Genomic DNA, 20,310 nt, shown 5'->3' on the forward strand with positions numbered 1-20,310 from the left:
AAATAGTATTATCAAAATGGTTTTGTTATAGTCCCTAAAAAATACAGAGTGAATTGGTTACGTTGTGTTGCAAACAAAATGTATTATTTTAGGTCCTAAATGTGCGTTTAGCATTTGAAAATGCATTTTTATTCTGTGTTGCTAAAAACTGTCTTTGTAAAATATTCCATAGTTAACAAAACGGCCAACTTGAAAAATACAAATCGAATTCCAATAGCTGGTGCTTCCCCGCACTTGACACATTGTCACGCAACTACATCCGGGACTGTTGCGACGTGTTGGATTTTTTCACTTCCCGGTCGTATTGTTGACGTAACACAGTGACGTCGGCATCAGCTGATGAGATGTCTCTTGGCCGGTGCCGAGCGATGGGTCGCCGGCGTCGCTTTAGCGGTAAAAGCGAAAAGTAACAGAAGTATGTGAATCACAGCACGATACTGGCGTAGCGAAAGTGAAGTCACGCTGGGGGTTTAGAGTCGCGGCGTAGTGACGTGGCACCGCATCGTCAGTTCAAGGACGGCTTGTGTGATTGCCATAGATTCACTTGAAAGGGACGCTGTTGCAGAGTTTTCACCTGGTAGGGGTTGGGGTTTTATGCATAGCAGGTGGTTCTAAAAGGTTTAGAGGCTGGACTTTTCTTGTGTTTTGCCGTGGTAGATTGCTCTACGTGTCTCGCTTACGTAGCTAAAAAATATCAAATTGTAACAACTGGTTTGGACTTAACATGTTTTAACTCTACGTTATCCTGAGATATCATTGTAACAATTTAACAATTTTTGTGTAGGTCTGGACATAGACTTTAAACACTTTGTGCAATACTTTGGAATGAACCATTGGTAAAAACTATTCCAAAAATTTGAATTATTTGTTTGTGGATCCCAAAAATGGAATTCAGTGAATCAGGAATCTTCTCAATGGTTGGATTTGGACTTGTCGTTGTTGTCGGCGGGCTGATAATGGCAGCAGTTTCATTTTTTAGGTAAAAACCTGGTGCTACACTGGTTAACATTAAACTATAGTGCATGTTCTTGATACCTTTAAGACCTGAAAAAGTTTACAGCAAAATATGTAATGAATATTGTTTACAGTTGTGGCAAATTTGGATTGTTACGCAATGTTTAATCACAATATATCTTTTCTTTAGTATGAAGGAAACTAGCTTTGAAGAAGTGGTTGCTGAGCAAAAACGCAAAAAAGAGGAAGAAAATAAAAAACGTTCCCAAATCAACAAAGAAAAGCGCCAGCACTTCAAGAAAAAATTTGAGCAAAAAAAGAAAAAAGGTATATACACCCCAATTCATATTGACATATTTTATAACTATATTTTTAATCACCTAATGAATATTTTTTGGGAAATTGTGGTTCTGTATATGGACAGGCAATTTTTTTTGTCCGATTTGAGTTTTTATATGTGTTGTTTTGTTCTGAAGGAGTTGTTAACGGCAAAGTGGAGGGTATTGAAGGGGTTTCCCCTGTGCATGAAGTTCAAATTAAACCAACCAAGGAAACTCCCATCATGCAAGACAAAAAAATTGAAAAGAGAAAAGTTGAGCCAAAAGTGGTCAAAAAGAAAGACACTCCTGTACCCAAGGTTTTTCATTTTATATTTTGCGCAAAGCCATTATTTAATTCTTTGAAATTTCTGCCTTTCAAGTTACATATTTTACAAAAATTTACTGGCCAGTAAGATTGTTATTTTTGGCACTAAAAATTCTTAATTTGGTATTTTTAAAAATTGTATATTTTGAAAGATGTGAAGTGAGTCTCGCTGACAAATAACAGCAACTGAAAAGCCATGTTTCACTTGGTTTAAAATAAATTGTAATGTTTTAAAAATAAACCATTGATCATTAAAATCATTTTTGTGTAATAGGTTGTCCCAGTTCAGGAAAAGGTGCAAAAAGCAAAGGCGTCACCTCCACACCCAAGTCAGGTACCAAAAGCTGCTCCTGTCGTTAAGCAAGCACCAGCAAAGACTGAAAGCAAACCAGCCCAAAAGGCAAAACCTCGAGAAGCCAAAGTTTCTTTGAGCGAAGAATCACAGCCAGCAAAGGTAGCTGTCACCACAGACAAAAAGAAAAAGGAAAAAGTTACTGAAGGTATATTATAGTTTATTAAGTTAATGCTAAATTAATGTAAATTTAGGTCAGAATTTTTATCAAGATTTTCGTATTAATTTACCTGTTTTTGTATTTTGGATGGCGTTACAATTTCGGAAAAAATATATATTTGTCTGTCAATATTTAGTCATTGTGGCAAAACTACTGGTTGTGGTATCGAAAGAGAATAACCGGGTTTCAAGAAATGTAAATTCAAACAAGTTTGCCTTCAGGGTGTGTTATGTTTGCCTGGGAACGCAGTCTTTTTCTGGTATATGAATTTTGGTTGGTAAAAACATCATTTGTTCTAGGATCCTGTTCATTACTTTTGATGTAATATGCTTTTTGTCCCATATGTATGACTAACTACGTTACTTTTTTGTAGAAAATCCAGTGATTGAATACATGCAAATGGCTTCAGTGGATCAAAAAGTTGTGGTGAAATTAATTGAAATTCTCAAAATGAAAATTGGTACAGCTGAACTATTCAATGTGAGTGACAAATACAAGCTGTGCTTTCTGTATATATATAACATAAAACACTGTTTAATTGTGTTTATTTGTTAGTGCATTGGTGAGTACAAGGAAATGAAGAAAAAACTTCAAGTAAAAGATGCTGAAAATCAACAGAATAACAAAGATGCCATTGCCAATAAGAAAAGAATACAGGAACTTACAGCAGTAAGTAACTTGGGCATCCTGTTTTCATAATTTTTCAATTTTTTTTTAACTCACATTAAGTTAGTTAAATTTTTCATAAAGTTGTAGGTTTTTGATATGACTATTTCAGTTCTTGACGTACTGTGAAAATACTTGAAATTTCCTGTCATTAATCTGTCTAATGATTCATATACTGGCTTGATGAGTCAAGGCTAAGTTGTGGTTTTGGTCATTTTCAGAGGATTGAATCCGAGACAAATCAACACGAAAGCAAAGTGTTTACATACGAAAAAGACCTTGAACAACAAAGGAAAACTTGTGAGTCACTTACAGCCCAACTCCAAACTCTTACCAAGGAGAAGGCACATCTCCAGGTATGTGACTCCTTCTATTATTTGTGGATAGAGGCTGGTTTTTCTAATTCCATGCCTTGAGGGCATTTCTTTGGAATTTTCTTTACAACACTTCCTTTTCATTTAACCATAATTGCAAGGTGTGCATTTTGATTGAAAACAATGTGCAGTAATTACTACGAAATGCTGTCTGCACCATATACATGTATTGATGCACGTTCAAATATAGAGGCAACTTGATTCTATTTGTTGTTATGAACTTTATGAATATTTGTTACTGACATCGTCAAATTGATGTAAATTATTATTATAACTTATTTACAATGATTTCTTTTAGTTATTCCTAATGTGTAATTTAATTTACAGATGGCAAGTTCAAACACCAACAATGAAGAATTGCAGAAATACAAACGTGAAAATGATATTCTTAAGTTGACGGTTCAAGCCAATGCTAAAGAGTAAGCAGAAAACTTTATAATAATTTAAACAATAGATCAGTCAAATTTTTATGAACAAGAAACATGTGGACATCTTGATCGACTTGACACCCTTTGTGGTCTTATTGTAGCTCATGTTCATGTAATTTGATATTTCAAGTAAGGTTGTTAAGAATCAAATCTGGATGAATCTAATCATCTAATCCAATCAACTTTTAAAGTAAAATTGCAATAAATTGTTTGAGAACAAATTCAAAACTTACATGGGTTTGATCAAGTTATGGTTTGTATGTGGGTTTGACATAATGTAGAGCAAAAGTAATATGTTGGTTACTAAACAAAAGAAAATTTGTGTAACAACACTCTTTAATCCACCTTCTTCCTTAGTGTGCAGGAGAAGGGTCGACTCTCTTCACAGGTGAGTCAGCTTCAGGAGGAGCTGAACAAGAGTGAAGTAAAAAGAACGGAGATGGAGAGAAAGATACAGGAATACACTGGAAACTACCAGAAGCAGGTACATAGCAGTGCAGATTGAGAGTCATCTGCTATATTTAGGAGTAGTGTTATCTATAATGCTTTACGGGGACGAAACTTTCTTCGGAACTTGTTGCACATGCTATTAATTGATTTGTAGTTATTATTGTGGGTTTTAATTAGTGTCACAAGTTTCTTAGTTCACATCAGAAAAAAGTTGCATGTCACTTTTTGTAGATGTACGGTAGGAAATATTGCACATAAATGAAATAAATGAAATGTAGTGTAAGTAACACATAATGAACAGAATTAGCTGGAGTGCGTTTGTGTAATGTTGTAATAGTACTGGGAGGGTTGGAAATGTATTTTAGTTCCGAGAACATGACATTGATCGTTTACGGCTGTCAGTTTACCATCACACACATAAATATTTAATGACCACGCAATTATCTGGACAGTTTTTTAAAAAAATAAAAAAAACAGAACAATATTAGATGCCTCAAGGTGTCCAGATTTATAATTACAATCCAAATGACACGAGAACAACCCATTATTTAGGCCGAAATAGAGAAATCATATTCGCAACGATTGGAAGAAATGTCCAAAGAACTGCACGAAGCTCATGACCAATATGAGTCACTTGATTCTGTCTTCCAAAAAGCCCAATCTGAGTTGCAATTAATGCAGGTGGGGGAAGTGGCGTTTCTTTGCATGATTTTCTCTTTTATGCATTGCACTGTAACTCGCTGCACCGTTTTACCAGATTGTAGTGATATTTTGTAGTTTTTTTTGTAGGAATTAATTACCATTTTTTTTGTTGTCTGTAAATTTTGCCTTGTGATTTTTCACCTTGAAAGTAATTATGGTTGGTTTTCTTTTTGAAACAACAATCTTATTCAGGTTTTTGACAAGACATGTTTATGTTAAGTTGTGTGGTGTTGGTCAGTGATTAGGGTATTAAACCAAAGTAAAGTTTACAGTAAAGATTCACTGTAATTTAACGCCATAGAGATGTTGTAATTAAATACACTTGCATTTTTCCAATCACTGTAACCATTCATCTTCATTTCACTATGATTGTTTTGTACACTGGGTTTTGTATTCTCATCCACGCACAGCACAACCTTTACACCTTCCATTGTTTTTCTCTTTGCTGCCACCTAACAGTCGGATTCTGCGAAGCTCCTGGGACAAAATGCCATTCTGGCGGACGAAAACGAAGAAAAAGCACAACAAGACGAAGAATATAAAAGTCTGATGGAGACAAAACAAACTCTTGAACAACGTCTGGAAGAAATGGATTCTAAAGATGCGGAAAAAGCTGAGGAGCTTGCTGTAAGTTACGAAAAGCAATGCCCTGCTGTTATAAACCAGCACAATTTTTTTGTGAATTATTTATTACCTTACAATGTGTATGTTAGGCAGTAAATCCCGTAAAACACCATAATACACAATAGATAATTAACAAAGAAAGTTACAAAATCTAGGCATTGAGAGCTTCTCCTGGAATAAGTTTATTCCACATACAATGCAAACCGGTTTTTCAGACAGCAGCCTACCATTTTGGGCTTGTGTAAAGGCTTCTGTGTGTGTGTTTTGTACAATTTATATACTTTTTACCAATATTGTGTATTTTTTCTACAGAAAGAGCGTGCGATAAACAGAGACCATAAAGTGAAAGAAGAACAGCTTGCTGCTGAAGTAAATGAACTGAATAAGAAGTTCAATGAATTCAAGGTGTGAAACAATTCTCATAATTTTCTAATTGAATATTTTTATTTTTGTTGTGTTGATAAATAAAACGTTTTTATTATTTACAGGCTAGTGGTAATGTTGTGAAGGAAAACTTGCAAAAGCAAGATGCAACGTGAGTATAACTGTGTATTTACTTTTTTTGCACCATAAGAATGGCCTAACATTTTTGCATGAAGTTGAATAAGTTTAGAAAACCAAGCGTTTAACAACTAAAGTTTTTTTTTAACTTTGGGGATTGTTCTTGCAGTTAAACCTGTTGAACCATACATTTAACAAAGTTAAAAAATCTTTTCAGGATCAATGAAAAGGACGAGGAAATAAGTAATTTGAAGAACAACCTTGCTTCCCAGACCACCAAGATTGAACAAGCACAAGAAGAGGTGGAGAAACTAAAGAAAAAGAACAACGTAAGCAAAGTTTACATCTTGGCACTATTATATTCCTAAACTTTACAAAATATTCTCTTTTGCAAAAAATATTGATGCTCCCTCTACCAGAATACAACTTAACTAAACAGGAGTTCTGAAAAAATGAAAAAAAGGGTATTGTCCTAACCAAGGCCACATGTAGTTTTGCAAGTGTCAACTCTGAAATGTAGCACTTTGCAACCTTTTTCAAATAGGAACTCCGTGAGAAAAACTGGAAGGCAATGGACGCAGTTTCGGTCGCAGAAAAAATGGCACAGCAGCGTGTCACTGCTGCGAAGGTCAGTCATGCATGAAGTCATGTGACCATGCATGATTCATTGACGCCACTGTGGCAGAATTTAATGATCAGAATTTGAAGTGTTGTGGCACTGGGGTCATTGTTTTGTTTTTCTGTGTCATCTAATTTCAATATTTTGCCATCATAGCAAAATGTTGTATTGAGAATGTTTTTATTTTATTTGGAAAAACTAAATGAGATGCAGAATCGTAGATCTCTAAAATATTGAGACAATGCTTGAAATCTAATTGTTTTTCATTTAGTTTTTTTTTATCCACATGAGAAAGTAGTGTACAATAAGTAACATCACTGTCAAACATATACCAAACCTAAATTCATCATAAAATTCAGCAGTAATTTTTGCCAAAATCAAACTTTCAAATTTCAGCAAAAAAATTCTAATTCTACCAGTTGAAATGTGCAATAATAATTTTACTGACTGCATGTCCTTTTTAAATGAAATTTGAACGGACAATACAGCATCCAAGACTTTACCAAGTTAATCAAAACATTGTTATGTCATACATTGTGATGCCATAATTAGGAAGTTGGAATGACGTGGTGTTGTGTTTTGATTGTAGGAAGAAGTATGCAAAGCAGTTCAAGAGTCTGAGAGTGAAGTGAAAGCCGCCCTACAAAAAGCATTTCCTGATGCTTCGTCCAATGACAAGGTACACACTTGACAACTCCCTGAAATGCTTGTGATAATTTTTCAAAAATTGTGTTGTACAAAGTAAACTACTGGTATTCGCCATGTGTGTGTATGAAACAGATAACCTGTTTGTTGTAATGTTGACTGCAATGTAATCTGTTTAAGGCTGCTTTCACACAAAACAGCCAAAAGGGTTAAGAATATTTAACAAAAAGTATGTAATAAATAATATTCTGTTGTTTAGAAATTTCCACAATGGCTGACCACTTTCGTTGCATCTGCATCTCAGTCTGTGGTTGTTGTTAACAACGAACTAAATGATTGTGCCAAAGCTAAAATTGATGACCTTGAGAAGGTGAGTTTATGCCAACGATCAAAGTTCTCATTGATCCATACAGCAAGCCACAGAGCATGAATGACAAAAAATACTACTTTTGATGTAAAAACCTATTGTTAGTAACAACATCTTCATTTTCCTTTATGCATTCTTTTTTTAGATATACTGAATACGCCTTGAAACTTCTTTTTACAAAAATGTCCACTTTAAAACATACAAGTATTTTGTCACAGGCAAAATTTCAAACTTTCTTACAAAGTAATGAGGGATTACTTGGTTTTGCAGGAGAACACAGACCTAAAATCAAAATCAGACAAAATGTCTGCAAAATCTGATGCCCTCCAAACTTCGCTTGACTCTGCACTTAAACGTAATCGTGATTTTGAAGAGAAATCTTCAACCCTGGAAGTTCAGCTAAATGAGAAAAAAGTGGAGCTTGAAAAATATAAAGCTGCCATCAGCTCCACAGTAAGCCTAAATATGTGATTCTGTAATGTAGAATTTAGGTAAAAACACTGACAAACATTAAATAAATATTTGTACCTGTGCGATAATTACCTGAACAATTTACTTCGTACTTGTCGGGTCTTTTTAGTGTTAAATTTGCTGCAAAAATAGCATCAAAATATTCATAGAAATATACTTAGAAAACATAATGCAGTTTTGTAAACTTCTACAAAAAAATACAAATTCGCTGCTCTAATGTTTGATAATGTATTCACAAGTTTCAATGTGTATCAATTGACCTTGACCGTTTGTCTGACAACTTCCTTTCAATTTGACAGGAGCAGCTTCTCCTCAAGCTTCAGGCGACAGCTGAAGAAGAAGAAAATGTGAAGCAGAAAATCATCCAGGAAGCCAGGGAGGAAAAAGAGAAAGCAATCATTGAGGAGAAGAAGTTGAGAGATGGAATTGAAAAGGTAACAAGAATAACTCTTCACTGGAACAAACGTATTTTTTTTTCTGAATTTTTTTAACCTCAAATTCCTACATAGGTTTTAAATGAAAAATCAGCCTTGCTGGAGGAAATGACTAAAGAATGTGAAAACCTGAAGGTGGAACTCAGTGAGGTTAGTTCCCACTTTTCAACATTTTTTAGCTTTGATCTAGAATATCGGTTGAATTTTCAAGAATGCCAGAATGAAAGTCTGTAGTTCCATACTTTGTAAATTTGCAGCATTTCTTGCGCAATCCTGCTTCATGTCATTAGTAGTTTGCTTTTCATAACTCGCAGCTTCAAAACTGTTCATTAACTAATAACACTAACCTGACAACCTCAACAGACACAGACCGAGCTGAATACTAGCAATCAAAAACTAACTGACCTTTCAACCAATCAAGACATCAGCCCGGAGGTAAAAGAAAAATTGACAATTGCGCAATACATGCATGACTTAATCATCGCATGCACACGAACCTGTCATGCTTGAACGATTGTAGCCATCGTAATGCTGGTTTTCTTGGCAATGATGTAGCTTCGTGACGTAGCGTCCGGAACGGAATTGCTTGACGTTGTGGTTCCGGCTTCCGACGGTGGTGTGAAACTAACCGAGGATGAGCAGGGATATTTAATTATTGAGCACAGCACTGGTGATCAGGTAGTTGTGGGTGCGCTTTTGCTTAACAATGACCGCAATCATGACTTGATTGTATTTTTCTGTTTTTGAACTACTCCTTTGTGAGGCTAAGATCGATAACCTGGATTGTTAGCCTTTTTTTTCCTGTTTCACATACCAATTCTCCATGAATTTTCACTGTTCACACCAAAAGAAGTTAACTGTCTTGCCATTGTTGTAAACTGTACTCTTCACTATGCTGCATGTTGCATGAACATTTTCACACAAAGAAAATCTTTATTTTTGCATTTCCACATTTTTTGTTTTTCATTCCGAGTTGTTTTTCCACTAGCCGCGTGAATCTCTCCTCCAAGCCAATGGAACTGATGATGAAGTTGAGAAACTGAAGGCAAGATTTGTCATTTTATTTACTAACACTCAACCAAATGAGCCCCTACTCCTCTAAAATGCTGGTGTTGAAGCGTCAAAATTTTGCATTTTTCAAGCAGTCCATTCTTTTCGAATTTTACGCGCTAAAGTTAATTAATCTGTTCCTACCTAGTTTGGTGCCTAACAGTTCCACGTGTTTTTTGAAGGAATCAGCAAAGCATGATTTTTCACCGCAATGCATTTTAATTCGTTTTGCCACGCAACCATGTTCACAATTATATTTTTGTTTGCAACCAGTTTTTGAGAAACAAATTTCTGATCTTCACAGCTATGTATATTTACAGCTTACAGTTTATTAGGAAAATTTTTAAAATGAGAAATTATCACACATACAATAATTGTAAAACTTATCCACGTTTAAAGACTTGTCTACTTATTAAAGGAAATAGTAACCGACATTTATATGGTTGTTGATACTTCGCTCCTCTGATGATGACTGACTGTAGCATTTTCCTGATGTATCTATATGAATAGTATCAATATGTTTATCTTTTTGTAGCTGGTTATGCGAATGTTTAGTGAAATGGTATCCTGACAACCTGGAGTTGTCCTTCTGAATTGTTCTGTTGGATTAAGTTATATTGTCTGGTATTGTGATTCCAGTGTGGACTTTGGATTCCAACACAAGAGACTACACAGAATATTAAATACTGTTTGTGTGTTAACATACAGGAGCGTTTGGACAAGGAAAAGCAACTCACAAAGGACCTTGGAACCGCTGCTGGCAAGTTGCAGTCGGTGCTGAAGCAAACACAGGAACAACTAAACAAAGAACGTCAGAAAAATCGTGAATTAATCCGAAAGGTATGTTTTGAAGCTCAAAATGAAAAGTTGATTAAAATGACAAGTTGAAAACTGCTTGATTATGTTCCACAGAAAAGAAACTATTTCTGTAGGTTGACATACAAATTCATAAATCTCTTATTTTTCTAGTACTCCAAAAGCTCCAACGGCTCATCATCGTCTTCGTCAAGCAGCGAGTTGGATTAACCAATCAAATCATTACACATCAGCTACGTAGTCGACAAGCGCTGAAAGCAAAATTTGTTATTTTTCCGAAGCCATTTTCTTTAGCGTGCGCACTCTAGACATGCGAGCGGCAGCCAAGAACATGTTGATTTCCTTAAAATCAGTTGTGTAAATACCCGCGTCTCATCCACTGACGTTCAAGACCTAATTATTTACCTATAACTACCTTGACTCTGGACATCACCGTGCGTGTTCGGGGCCGTGGGCTCCAGTGTTATCCTATTTCTGCATACTTGTACGCAGCCAGGCATATGCGCCAAAGGCCGAGCCAATGACGTCATCGTCGTGATGACGTGCGCCCAGCGTGACGCAAGCAGGAGTGTAGCCAGTGCAATGGTGGCGTAGCTGTCGCAAAAAATCTTGTTTGCTTTAATATTGCTCTATTTACGAGGTGGTGAAAATAAAATAATGGACCAAATCGCAGAAGGGGTGTGCTTTTTTGTGAAGGCTAATCTAGCAGCTTGTCTGTTGCTAAAGGTTTTGCAGATGTATTTGTTCTATATAATACAGGACATCAAAAATCACACACACAAGTAAAGCCTGTTATTATTTCCTTGGGCCACGTAAACTCAAACAGTGTGTGACAATTTTTTAGGCACGAGTGCATTCTGCACATGCACATTTCGCCAAAACGGTATTGACAACATAAAGTAATAGAGGCTCATCTAGTGGATGTGAAAATTCGCTTGAGTTGTTGCCTCATTTAATGTGTCGGTATTCCTTGTGGTCTTGCAATCATCTTTTAGTTCAACCAAAAGTAAATCTAGTGCTGCTGGGATCAACTCTGATTTCTAAGCATTGCCCAAGATACCATGTGATGTCAGCTAAAAACTCAGTAACTCCACAAAAGTCTATTTCTTTTGTGATTTTTGACAGTACACAGTATTTTAACACATCATTAAAACTGTTGAGAAGTGCAAATGATTGACAGAAGGGCTTGGGAAACACTACAGAGTTCCCTGGCGTTTGCAATTTTCCTTGAAGAACCCAATTTTTTCAAGGATGAAAGACCTGAAACACAAAATTGAAATCGTTAGTTCCCCCAATAAACATAAACAGTTCCTAAAAAAGAGGGAAGCAATTAAACAAGTAAAATTAAACTTGAGGTTTTAGAGGCAGTAGAGATTCCCAAGTTATGCTAAAATTATAAATTTACAATTACTTTGTTTGACTAATAAAATTTTTTCTTGTTTATTGCCTTTTACCCAATGGCCATATGCTACTGAACACTACTGAATTGCTATTGTACTCACTTTGCCCGTTTGGCCATTTCCTGGCCTGGCCACCGGGGACTGTATGGATAATCACTCAAGGTCCACTGAAACAACTGATTCTTCTTATTCACATGATAAGCTGACTGGAAACTAATGGCAGGTTGGTCACGGGGAAAAAAGCGATTCAAAGACACTGCAAAAAATAGTACATATGTGCCGAATACAGAGAATTTACCACTGTCACATGAGGAGTTTGAAACCTCTATAGAAGCAAACAATATAAACATGTAAATTATATATTTATGATTCAACATACCGTGAACCAGAAAAAAGAAAGTCTGGTGACAAAAAATCATTGATATTTTGTGGAAGCTTTTTGCGTCGTATTCCACAGTATGTCTGAAACAAACATCAATAAAATAAGACATAAAAAATGTTTTTTTTCCAAACTGTCAAGTTTAACGGTAAAGTTTTTGTTGATATTATGACCATGCTCATTAGAAAGTATTTTATTAAAATACATATTGGTACTCATTAAACATGTTTGTTGAGGTTCTAATTATTACCCTGCAAACACAGATAGAAATGCAGCGATGTACTCTCTTCTCTTCCCATAACTTTCCGACAAAAGTTTGATCGAGTCCTGCAACTTTTCCTTCATTTTATTTGTGTAAGTCAGAAAACTTGTTCCCGGTGTGTGCAAGGGTGGAGTTAATGAACCGCGACCACCAAACAGACTAAACATCATTGCGACAAATAACAAATAAAAATTTTACTACTAATAACAATTAGTGTTTGACATGGATGTCTAAAACAAGTAGAAGTGACCAGGAAAGTTTTTTATATTACTAGAGGTCTCCAAACTTAACTTACTACTCGATCCTTGGTGGAAGATAAAGAAGTGGAACGACCTTGTTTGCTTCAAAGTCATTTTTTATCAGCAAAAGTGGACTGTGAATGAATATATCTGGAGGAGGCATGTCTGGATCATCCAGTGAAGAAGCATCAACATCAATTTGAATAAGAATGTTCACTATTTTTCGAACGCCGTTCTGTTAAAGTATTGTTCGAATCATTCGAATTTACCAACTTCTCAAGAGGATTTTTTTCTTACCTTGTCAGCTTTTTTCAAACAAACTTCAATGTTTCCATACTCAGAGTCATAGAGTTCTTGCAATTCTGCAGAAAATTTTTCATCTATTGTGGAGCACTTTTTGCGATGGTGTTGTTTGTACATTCTGAAACAAATGTAAAACAGCAGTTTTTCAAGTTATGTTTCGAGACAATCCTTTATTAAAATAAATTCCAAAATGACTTGATGTTCGGGTAGACAATCTTATTCTTCAAAATATAGCACCTGTTCAAATTAATTGCCAAAAACCTTTTTTTTAACTATTCTAATATTCCATGTTATTGGAGTAAAGGTGTTGCATTGCATAGAAATCACACAGTTTATAATTTAAAAAAATGGTGATGATTACTTGGACTTAAATTCAGGGGATTATAGAATATGTCTGGCATGAAGAGCTTTACACTTTTAAATTGCCTTGGAAATGATAAAACTTGTCCTCTTTGGTAAAGATAGCTTTTTACAAGCAATGACAACAATAAGTTTTTTGTATTTTTTGAATAAATTCAAGACCGAGGCATTTTTCATTTGGTACATTTAGAAGAGGTGGCCATACCCCATTATGTCTTGGACAGCTTGCAACAAACATGCTTCATCTGATTTATCCCAGTTGGCGAGACTTTTAATATCATCGTATTCTGGGTCAAAGTCCTCATAATCGGGCAAAAGAATATCTGGCACTGCATCGTGATTTATTCCATCAAAGATAATTTGCACTGCAAGGGGTGTTAATATGTGAATGTAAATGAATAATGTTAATGTTTTCTGCTATGAAATTACTGCGAAGTATTTCCCCAGCAAATGGGACAGCTATGCTGAAGATGTCATTGGTGCTTCCAAGGTTGTCTTCAACACTGGCTGGTGCTCTAAATAGCAACAGTTTTAGTGGATTGATTTTGATATCCGTTAAAGTCTTTTTTTGTGATATCCAGAAACACTTGTTTGAAAGACAAAAACAATATTGTATCTGCACAGCACATTAAAATAACAAGGCCACATTATTCATACATGGGGTAGTGTCTAAATCATAAAAATGCCTTGACTGCATAGTCTGCCACATTTTCACACTGCAATAAAATTAGGCCATGGCGCTTTTGTTGCTTAATGATGGTTTTGTAAATGTCCAAAACAGGTAACTTTTAATCTTGTCATGTTAACATTTAAGTTAGTTTTAATCAGACGCAAGGTTCTGGCAACAAGGAGTAATTTGATAGACTTATATTTTAAACCTATACAACATACGAGCTTATTGGGTCTTCAGTCTTAATTCCACCAACACAAAATCCTGTTGGGCCTTGAATTAACCTCTTGACAAATGGACGGATCCAAGGATAAAGCTTTAAATCACTTAAATCCATTACAAAATGACCCTACAGCCAACACTAAAGGCATAAGAAATATTGCATGCTTTGTGTATGCCCCATGCCGTTAAACAACAAATTATAGTTATCACATACATTAACAAAAACAACTAAAAGATTCACAAGATTTGCTGTGATTATAAACTGTAAAAAAAGTGCAAATACTTTTTACGGATGCAGTTTAGTTGGGCCTAACAGACAGCTAAAGCACTATCTTCACCATAGCAAGTCAAGTTTAACATAAATAAAACAAAGTTAACTCTTAACTCTCCTGTACACCCTGTACCTGTACCAACATATACAAAAACGTGTGTTTTAAATCAAATTACATTGGTTCGGTTTTGTGGTCTGCTAGTAATGTTGTTGCTTTCGTATCCATAATTATATGGCGTGAATATAATACAATGTGCTTGTTTCATCACAATCAAAAAGTCGTTTTGTTTCCATTGTCACAAACATTTTTTTTCAATGCAACCTGCCGACTCATAAAAATATGTTGAGTCATGAGCGCAAAAGGCGAAGAAGATAAAAAAGAAACAAAAAAGTTGCTCTGCCCTCCCACTTTTTTGCCGATGGAGAGAAAATACGTGCAAAAGTCATGTTGACTTGCCTGGGGTTAAACAATTGCCAAATCACTCGTTGTTTTATGAAGTTGTAGCACCAGTCTCCGTATGCAGTAATCGGCGTGTATTGTTAACGCATTTTTAAAGTTTTAATCAGTTTTTAATCCTTAATAATGAATCGTAACGTTTTAAAGTGTTTTTCGAATCAACGTATTTGCTCGTTTTTGTCGCAAAGTCAGCTGCAGAAGACTTGCATCAGGTAACGTACCTTGAGTAAAAAACATTTTTTTTATGTAATTTAGTAACAAACCTTAACTATTCACTTTCAAAAAGTTGTCATCTAATGGTAATAATTTAAAATATTTTTGCAAGCACAGACTTTCATCAACATCTCCACATAAGTATGATGTCACAATAGTAGGGGGAGGTATTGTTGGATTGGCAACTGCACGAGAACTTATTCACAGATGGCCGAATCTATCATACGCTGTGCTGGAGAAAGAAGATGAACTAAGTCAGTTGGTTTCCACTGTTTTTCATTTTTCTGTCATCATTGTATATTTACATTTTACAACACTAAAATGGAAGAGACGAAAAACGTCCACCTAAGAACCATAATTATTTTTTGAGTAGTTGACCGTTACTATGCCTGATTGGAAAGTTTGTTTTTTGCGCAGAGGATTTTTTCAGCGATCGATAGAATTGTGGCATAGATTAGTTAATTATTATTGCGCGAATTATAGGCAATTTTTTGCAAAATTGCACTTTTTCCAGTCTGGTCACTATGTGACAAGGTGACAAATATTTTCCAACAAGATTTCTTTTATAACAGGTATTCATCAAACTGGTCACAACAGTGGAGTAATCCATGCTGGCATTTATTACAAACCGGGTTCGTTAAAGGCAAAACTCTGTGTGGAAGGTTTAAAGTTGACTTACAAATACTGTGATGAACATAATGTTCCATACAAAAAGGTTGGAAAGGTAACAATGTTTCATTTTTTGTATAATTCCGTATTTGCCAAGAAGACTAATTAGTTGTGGTTAACTGCAGCTTATAGTAGCAGTTACTAAGGAGGAGTTGCCAAGAATTGATGATTTGTATCAAAGAGCGTTGCAAAATGGATGCTCTGTCTCGATGGTCAATCAGGATGAAATTAAACAAATAGAACCACATTGTGAGGTAACAAGGTAACTTCCTAGTACAATGGCTCAGAGTTATGTAGAAGTTTTGCCACTCTTTTAAAGGTCATTATTGTGACATTTTAATCTTTTGTGTTTTTGTTGCTATTATATTTTTGTAATAATGGCAAAACATTTTTAGATTGTAGATTGTACTTTGCTTCTATTTTAATATGTTGTTTTTTATTGTTTTTAGGGTTTAAAGGCAATTCATTCACCACTGACAGGCATTGTAGACTTTGGACTAATTGCACGAACATATGGGAAAGAATTTTCATCACTTGGTGGCAATGTTCACACATCCTTCGAAGTTACAGATTTTAAAGAAAGCACAGGTATCATGTATGGCATAATGTATTTTAACTAATAGTAAAAAATAGCACCCCAAACAGTTTAGAAAGGCCTTTTGTCTCAAATTATCGGCTCTTCAAAAAAAACTAAGTGATATGTGTGTCCTTTGCAACTTGTTTAGCATACAATACAACTATAGAATTAAAAAAAAACATCACCCAATACCAATTTATGGAATGTTTTGTGTTTCAGACACCGACTTCCCAATTAAAATCGTTGGATCTCGTGACAACGTAAGTCAAAACAATTGTAATATGTGTTTGCCTCATCAACCCAACACTTGAATCGATCTTAATCATATGAAGTAAAAATAAAATTTTTTAATACAGCAAGTGATAGAGTCGAAACACTTGGTGGTGTGTGGAGGTTTGTTTGCTGATCGCCTCGCAGCCAAGTGTGGTTGTGACAAGGAGCCAAAGATTGTGCCGTTCCGTGGTGATTACCTTGTATTGAATGCAGATAAAAGGCATCTTGTGAATGGAAATATTTATCCTGTGAGTTGCAACCATTTTATAAGGGATGTGGTCCAAAAATAACAGAAAGTAGTGCTTGTACTTTTGAGCGTTTCAAAATTTTAAAAAAGACAAAGATATTTCTGCACCACTAAACAATGTAAATCACTACAATTACAAATATTTTTTTCAATTTTATATACCTTGTTTTGAGTGGTAACTTGTATTTATGACCAATTGTGGAAAATCCTTTAGGTTCCTGATCCACGTTTTCCATTTCTTGGTGTTCATTACACTCCTCGCATGGATGGAAATGTATGGTTGGGACCAAATGCTGTCCTGGCATTTCGACGAGAAGGATACAAGTTCTTTGATTTCAATTTAAAAGACTTTTCAGAGGCAATTGCTTTTCGGTAAGAACAAGGCATTTTTTGTTGTGATAAATATGTGGTTACTTAAAAATTAAGATGTAAAAAATTTGTTTGGTTTAATAAAAAATCATCTTTTATTTAGAATATATTGATGTATGATTGCTTGTGATGTCATAAAGAAGTATATGCCATTAATAACATCTCTTTACAGTGGGCTTCAAAAGCTTGTTACAAAGAACCTTTCTGCTGGTGTTGGGGAACTTTACCGAGTTGCAAATAGAAGAGCTCAAGTAAAACAACTTCAGCGATTTATTCCGCAACTAACTATAAATGATGTCAGCAAGTAAGTTTATGTTGAAATTGGTTGTTAATATGTAAAGAAATAAACATTTATTGAAACTGTCAACGCAGAAGTAATGCCATGCTTACGCATGGCAAGGCGGGATCGCCCCACTGCGCAGTCCCTTTATATTTGGCGATCACAACTCTAATATGCCTTGGCTGCGAAGCCTGTGAACCTTATTGAAACTGTAGTTTGTTTTGGTTCATATCACTACAAATGCCTAACAACTCACCATGATCATGAAGTAATGATAAATAATGCTTATTAGCTCATCATGAAGTAATGATAAAATATATTTCTTGCTCATGTTTGATTTACACTTAAATACTTACAGCTGTTTTGTGGTGATAGTTCAAATATTTTAACTGCTAATTGCTATTTCTGTTTTCAGGGGACCATCAGGTGTTCGAGCTCAACCATTAGATGCAAATGGAAATCTAGTGGATGATTTTGTGTTTGACAGTGGCACTGGATCACTGGGAAAACGCATGCTACATGTCCGAAGTGCCCCATCACCAGCTGCTACCTCATCTCTAGCTATCGCCCAAATGATTGCTGAGGAAGCAAAAGCAAGATTCGGGCTTTAAATTTTTATTAAAATGCACTTATTTATCTCAAGTTTTATTATCACAGGTTTCTGTGAGGCATTGGCAAAATTTACAAAGATGTAGTGGTATTTAAATACGGTCATTTGGTGATGACAAAAATATGCAAAATTGAAACTTGTTTTAACCTCAAACTTTGTACCATGATCATGGGTTTCTGAAAACAACTGAATGCATTTTTGTTTTTACCATTTAGGCAATACTTGTTAATGTTACATAATTTTTTTTACTATCATGATTGAACAATTTTAATTATGCTATCTTGCAATGTGTTTTATTAAGCTGTTATTGCTGCCTGTAATGAATTTAGTGATGTTTTAAATGGAAAACAGAGTGTTTTGCTTGATTATGGTGCTGTTGGCTTTGGAAAATACAAATAAAATGTTGCAGAATATTATGATATGATTCAATAGATACATGCTGACGACAACATCTGTATAATGCATGTCAACCTTCAAGGAAACAATGATATTTAACCTTGAAAGGGCAATGTCATAAACTGTTTTTTCACATTTACAACAACCAAGTAGTTTGTCATGTTTATTTTTGGATAAACATAAATGAAAAAAGCATTAAGCTTTGGCAACAGCAACATTTTTCATTCTTTTTCTTTTCACTTTTTTGTTCTCCTGAGTTGAATCCAGCTTATTTTGGTTCACTAACAAGGCGACAAAGAAACCATTAGTTTTGTCCATAGTGGGATCACATCTGATCATCTCATCTGCTTCTAATCCTTCTGTGGGAATTCCCCTTCTATGCCACTGAGGCAGGCATTTCTCCAAAGCAAAATTGGGATTTTGTGACAAAACTCTCTGTACCACATTTTCATTTTCAATGTTATGTACAGAGCATGTGGAGTATACAATTCTTTGGGCATTAGGAAAAGAAAGAGCATGATTTAATACTTTGGTCTGAAATTCAGCCAGGGCTGACAATCTAGATTCTAGTTTGGAGTTGGGTGTGTCCACAAGCTCATTCATGCGACTAACTATGCCCGATCCAGAGCAAGAGGGATCAACCAACAATGCAGTTACATTTGAATAGAGTGGATCCAAGGGGTCAACAAGCAAGAAGTCCTGAACTTGTGATATACAGTTCGTTACGCCCGCTTTATTTAAAAGTTTTTCCATGGTTTCCAGTCTTTTTGAACTGAGGTCAAATGCAAATATTTTTCCAGTGTTTTGCATCAGGGCTGCCATGTGAGAGGTTTTGTTTCCAGGGGCAGCACAAGCATCGATTACTTCCCAACCTGGCTGTGGATTTAAAACCTGTGCTGGTATGCAACTGGCTTTATCTTGTATAATAACTTTTCCACTGTTGTATAGGGGATCATCATGCAAGTCAAGCTGATTGTGAAACACAAGCAAGTTGTCAAGGTGATCATCACACGCCAATTCCATTCTGGCCAAGTTTTCCCCACCCGTCACTAAGTTAAAACCCTTATTTTTAAAGTGTTCAAGAACAGTTTCTCTGTCTGCAAGCAATGTGTTGATCCTCAGGTATTTTGGTGGGGGATTGACAGACTTGTTGGCAGATAACAAATCTGAATCTTTGGCAACACCTCTTCTAATTTTGATGCGTGCAAGGCTTGATGTTAGCTGCACTTTATGTTTTATTACAAGGAATTTGAGTTTTCCTCCACATCTTATTCCTTTACCGAACAAATGATCATATACTAAAAGTGCAGCAAGCTCCTTGCTGTTTTTTCCAAAGGCTTTGGAAAACTTTGATTCTCTTATTATTTGGTCCAGCAATTCCCAATGTTTTAGTGTTTCACAAACCAAGGCAAAAAGCTGCTTTGGATTTTTATAATCAGCGGCAAAGATCAGGTTCTTAATTGAGCCTTCATGACGCCTTGCTTTGCACAAAATGGTTTCAGCAGTTTTATACAATGCCATTATTCTAGATCAAACATAAAGTTTGCAATAAATCATAAAAAAGTAAAAATATGCAATAAAACATGTTGATTTAATAGACCAAAATTAACATAATTTTGCAACAACCTATTCCAGTAAGTAGAGGTAGTTTTTTTGAAGCATGGATAGACACGTCCCACGAGTAGTGTTAACTGTTTGCCACCATTAAGCAAGAATCTCAAGGTTTTTCATCGTTAAATAATGGGGTAAGATTAAAAAATATAAAAAAAACGGCCAGGTCAGGTGGGTGGCAAAACCCGAGTCATCAAGTTTTATTATGACACTACAGTTAACAACATAAAAAATGAAACAGATT

General features: G+C 35.3%; 4 protein-coding genes across 10 annotated transcripts; 2 read left to right on the forward strand and 2 right to left on the reverse strand.

The window, feature by feature from the left end:
• Positions 1 to 788: 788 nt before the first annotated feature.
• Positions 789 to 10,927, forward strand: LOC145888430 (uncharacterized). 7 transcript variants are annotated; one of them, XM_082979171.1, is made up of 25 exons: positions 789 to 979; positions 1,145 to 1,281; positions 1,431 to 1,591; positions 1,874 to 2,099; positions 2,485 to 2,591; positions 2,667 to 2,780; positions 2,999 to 3,133; positions 3,479 to 3,570; positions 3,937 to 4,063; positions 4,582 to 4,710; positions 5,191 to 5,358; positions 5,668 to 5,760; positions 5,844 to 5,890; positions 6,074 to 6,185; positions 6,401 to 6,484; positions 7,065 to 7,154; positions 7,380 to 7,490; positions 7,758 to 7,940; positions 8,258 to 8,392; positions 8,468 to 8,542; positions 8,756 to 8,827; positions 8,948 to 9,070; positions 9,381 to 9,437; positions 10,151 to 10,282; positions 10,412 to 10,927. In XM_082979171.1, the coding sequence occupies exons 1-25, from the start codon at positions 885 to 887 to the stop codon at positions 10,466 to 10,468; spliced, it is 2,862 nt and encodes a 953-aa protein (XP_082835297.1). In that variant the 5' UTR covers positions 789 to 884; the 3' UTR covers positions 10,469 to 10,927. The 7 variants fall into 7 exon arrangements, with proteins under 7 accessions (XP_082835297.1, XP_082835299.1, XP_082835298.1 ...); XM_082979173.1 differs by lacking the exon at positions 8,948 to 9,070; XM_082979172.1 differs by lacking the exon at positions 6,401 to 6,484.
• Positions 10,928 to 11,051: 124 nt separating this feature from the next.
• On the reverse strand, positions 11,052 to 14,234 carry LOC145889347 (BRISC and BRCA1-A complex member 2-like). The gene is made up of 9 exons (XM_082980291.1): positions 14,093 to 14,234; positions 13,631 to 13,716; positions 13,407 to 13,566; positions 12,836 to 12,959; positions 12,595 to 12,773; positions 12,288 to 12,458; positions 12,038 to 12,120; positions 11,761 to 11,914; positions 11,052 to 11,518 (listed from the first exon to the last, which is right to left on the reverse strand). Exons 1-9 carry the CDS (start codon positions 14,206 to 14,208, stop codon positions 11,455 to 11,457), a joined length of 1,137 nt encoding a protein of 378 aa, XP_082836417.1. The 5' UTR covers positions 14,209 to 14,234; the 3' UTR covers positions 11,052 to 11,454.
• Positions 14,235 to 14,835: 601 nt separating this feature from the next.
• LOC145889043 (L-2-hydroxyglutarate dehydrogenase, mitochondrial-like) lies at positions 14,836 to 18,511 on the forward strand. Its single transcript, XM_082979921.1, has 10 exons — positions 14,836 to 15,033; positions 15,152 to 15,288; positions 15,607 to 15,758; positions 15,829 to 15,957; positions 16,153 to 16,291; positions 16,500 to 16,540; positions 16,637 to 16,801; positions 17,015 to 17,172; positions 17,342 to 17,473; positions 17,865 to 18,511. Exons 1-10 carry the CDS (start codon positions 14,948 to 14,950, stop codon positions 18,058 to 18,060), a joined length of 1,335 nt encoding a protein of 444 aa, XP_082836047.1. The 5' UTR covers positions 14,836 to 14,947; the 3' UTR covers positions 18,061 to 18,511.
• Positions 18,512 to 18,650: 139 nt separating this feature from the next.
• LOC145889227 (28S rRNA (cytosine-C(5))-methyltransferase-like) lies at positions 18,651 to 19,976 on the reverse strand. Its single transcript, XM_082980129.1, has one exon. It carries the CDS (start codon positions 19,974 to 19,976, stop codon positions 18,651 to 18,653), a length of 1,326 nt encoding a protein of 441 aa, XP_082836255.1.
• Positions 19,977 to 20,310: the final 334 nt, after the last annotated feature.

The sequence above is a fragment of the Ascidia mentula genome, chromosome 2 (genome assembly GCF_947561715.1).
Source record: "Ascidia mentula chromosome 2, kaAscMent1.1, whole genome shotgun sequence".
In the NCBI taxonomy this organism is placed as follows: domain Eukaryota; kingdom Metazoa; phylum Chordata; class Ascidiacea; order Phlebobranchia; family Ascidiidae; genus Ascidia; species Ascidia mentula.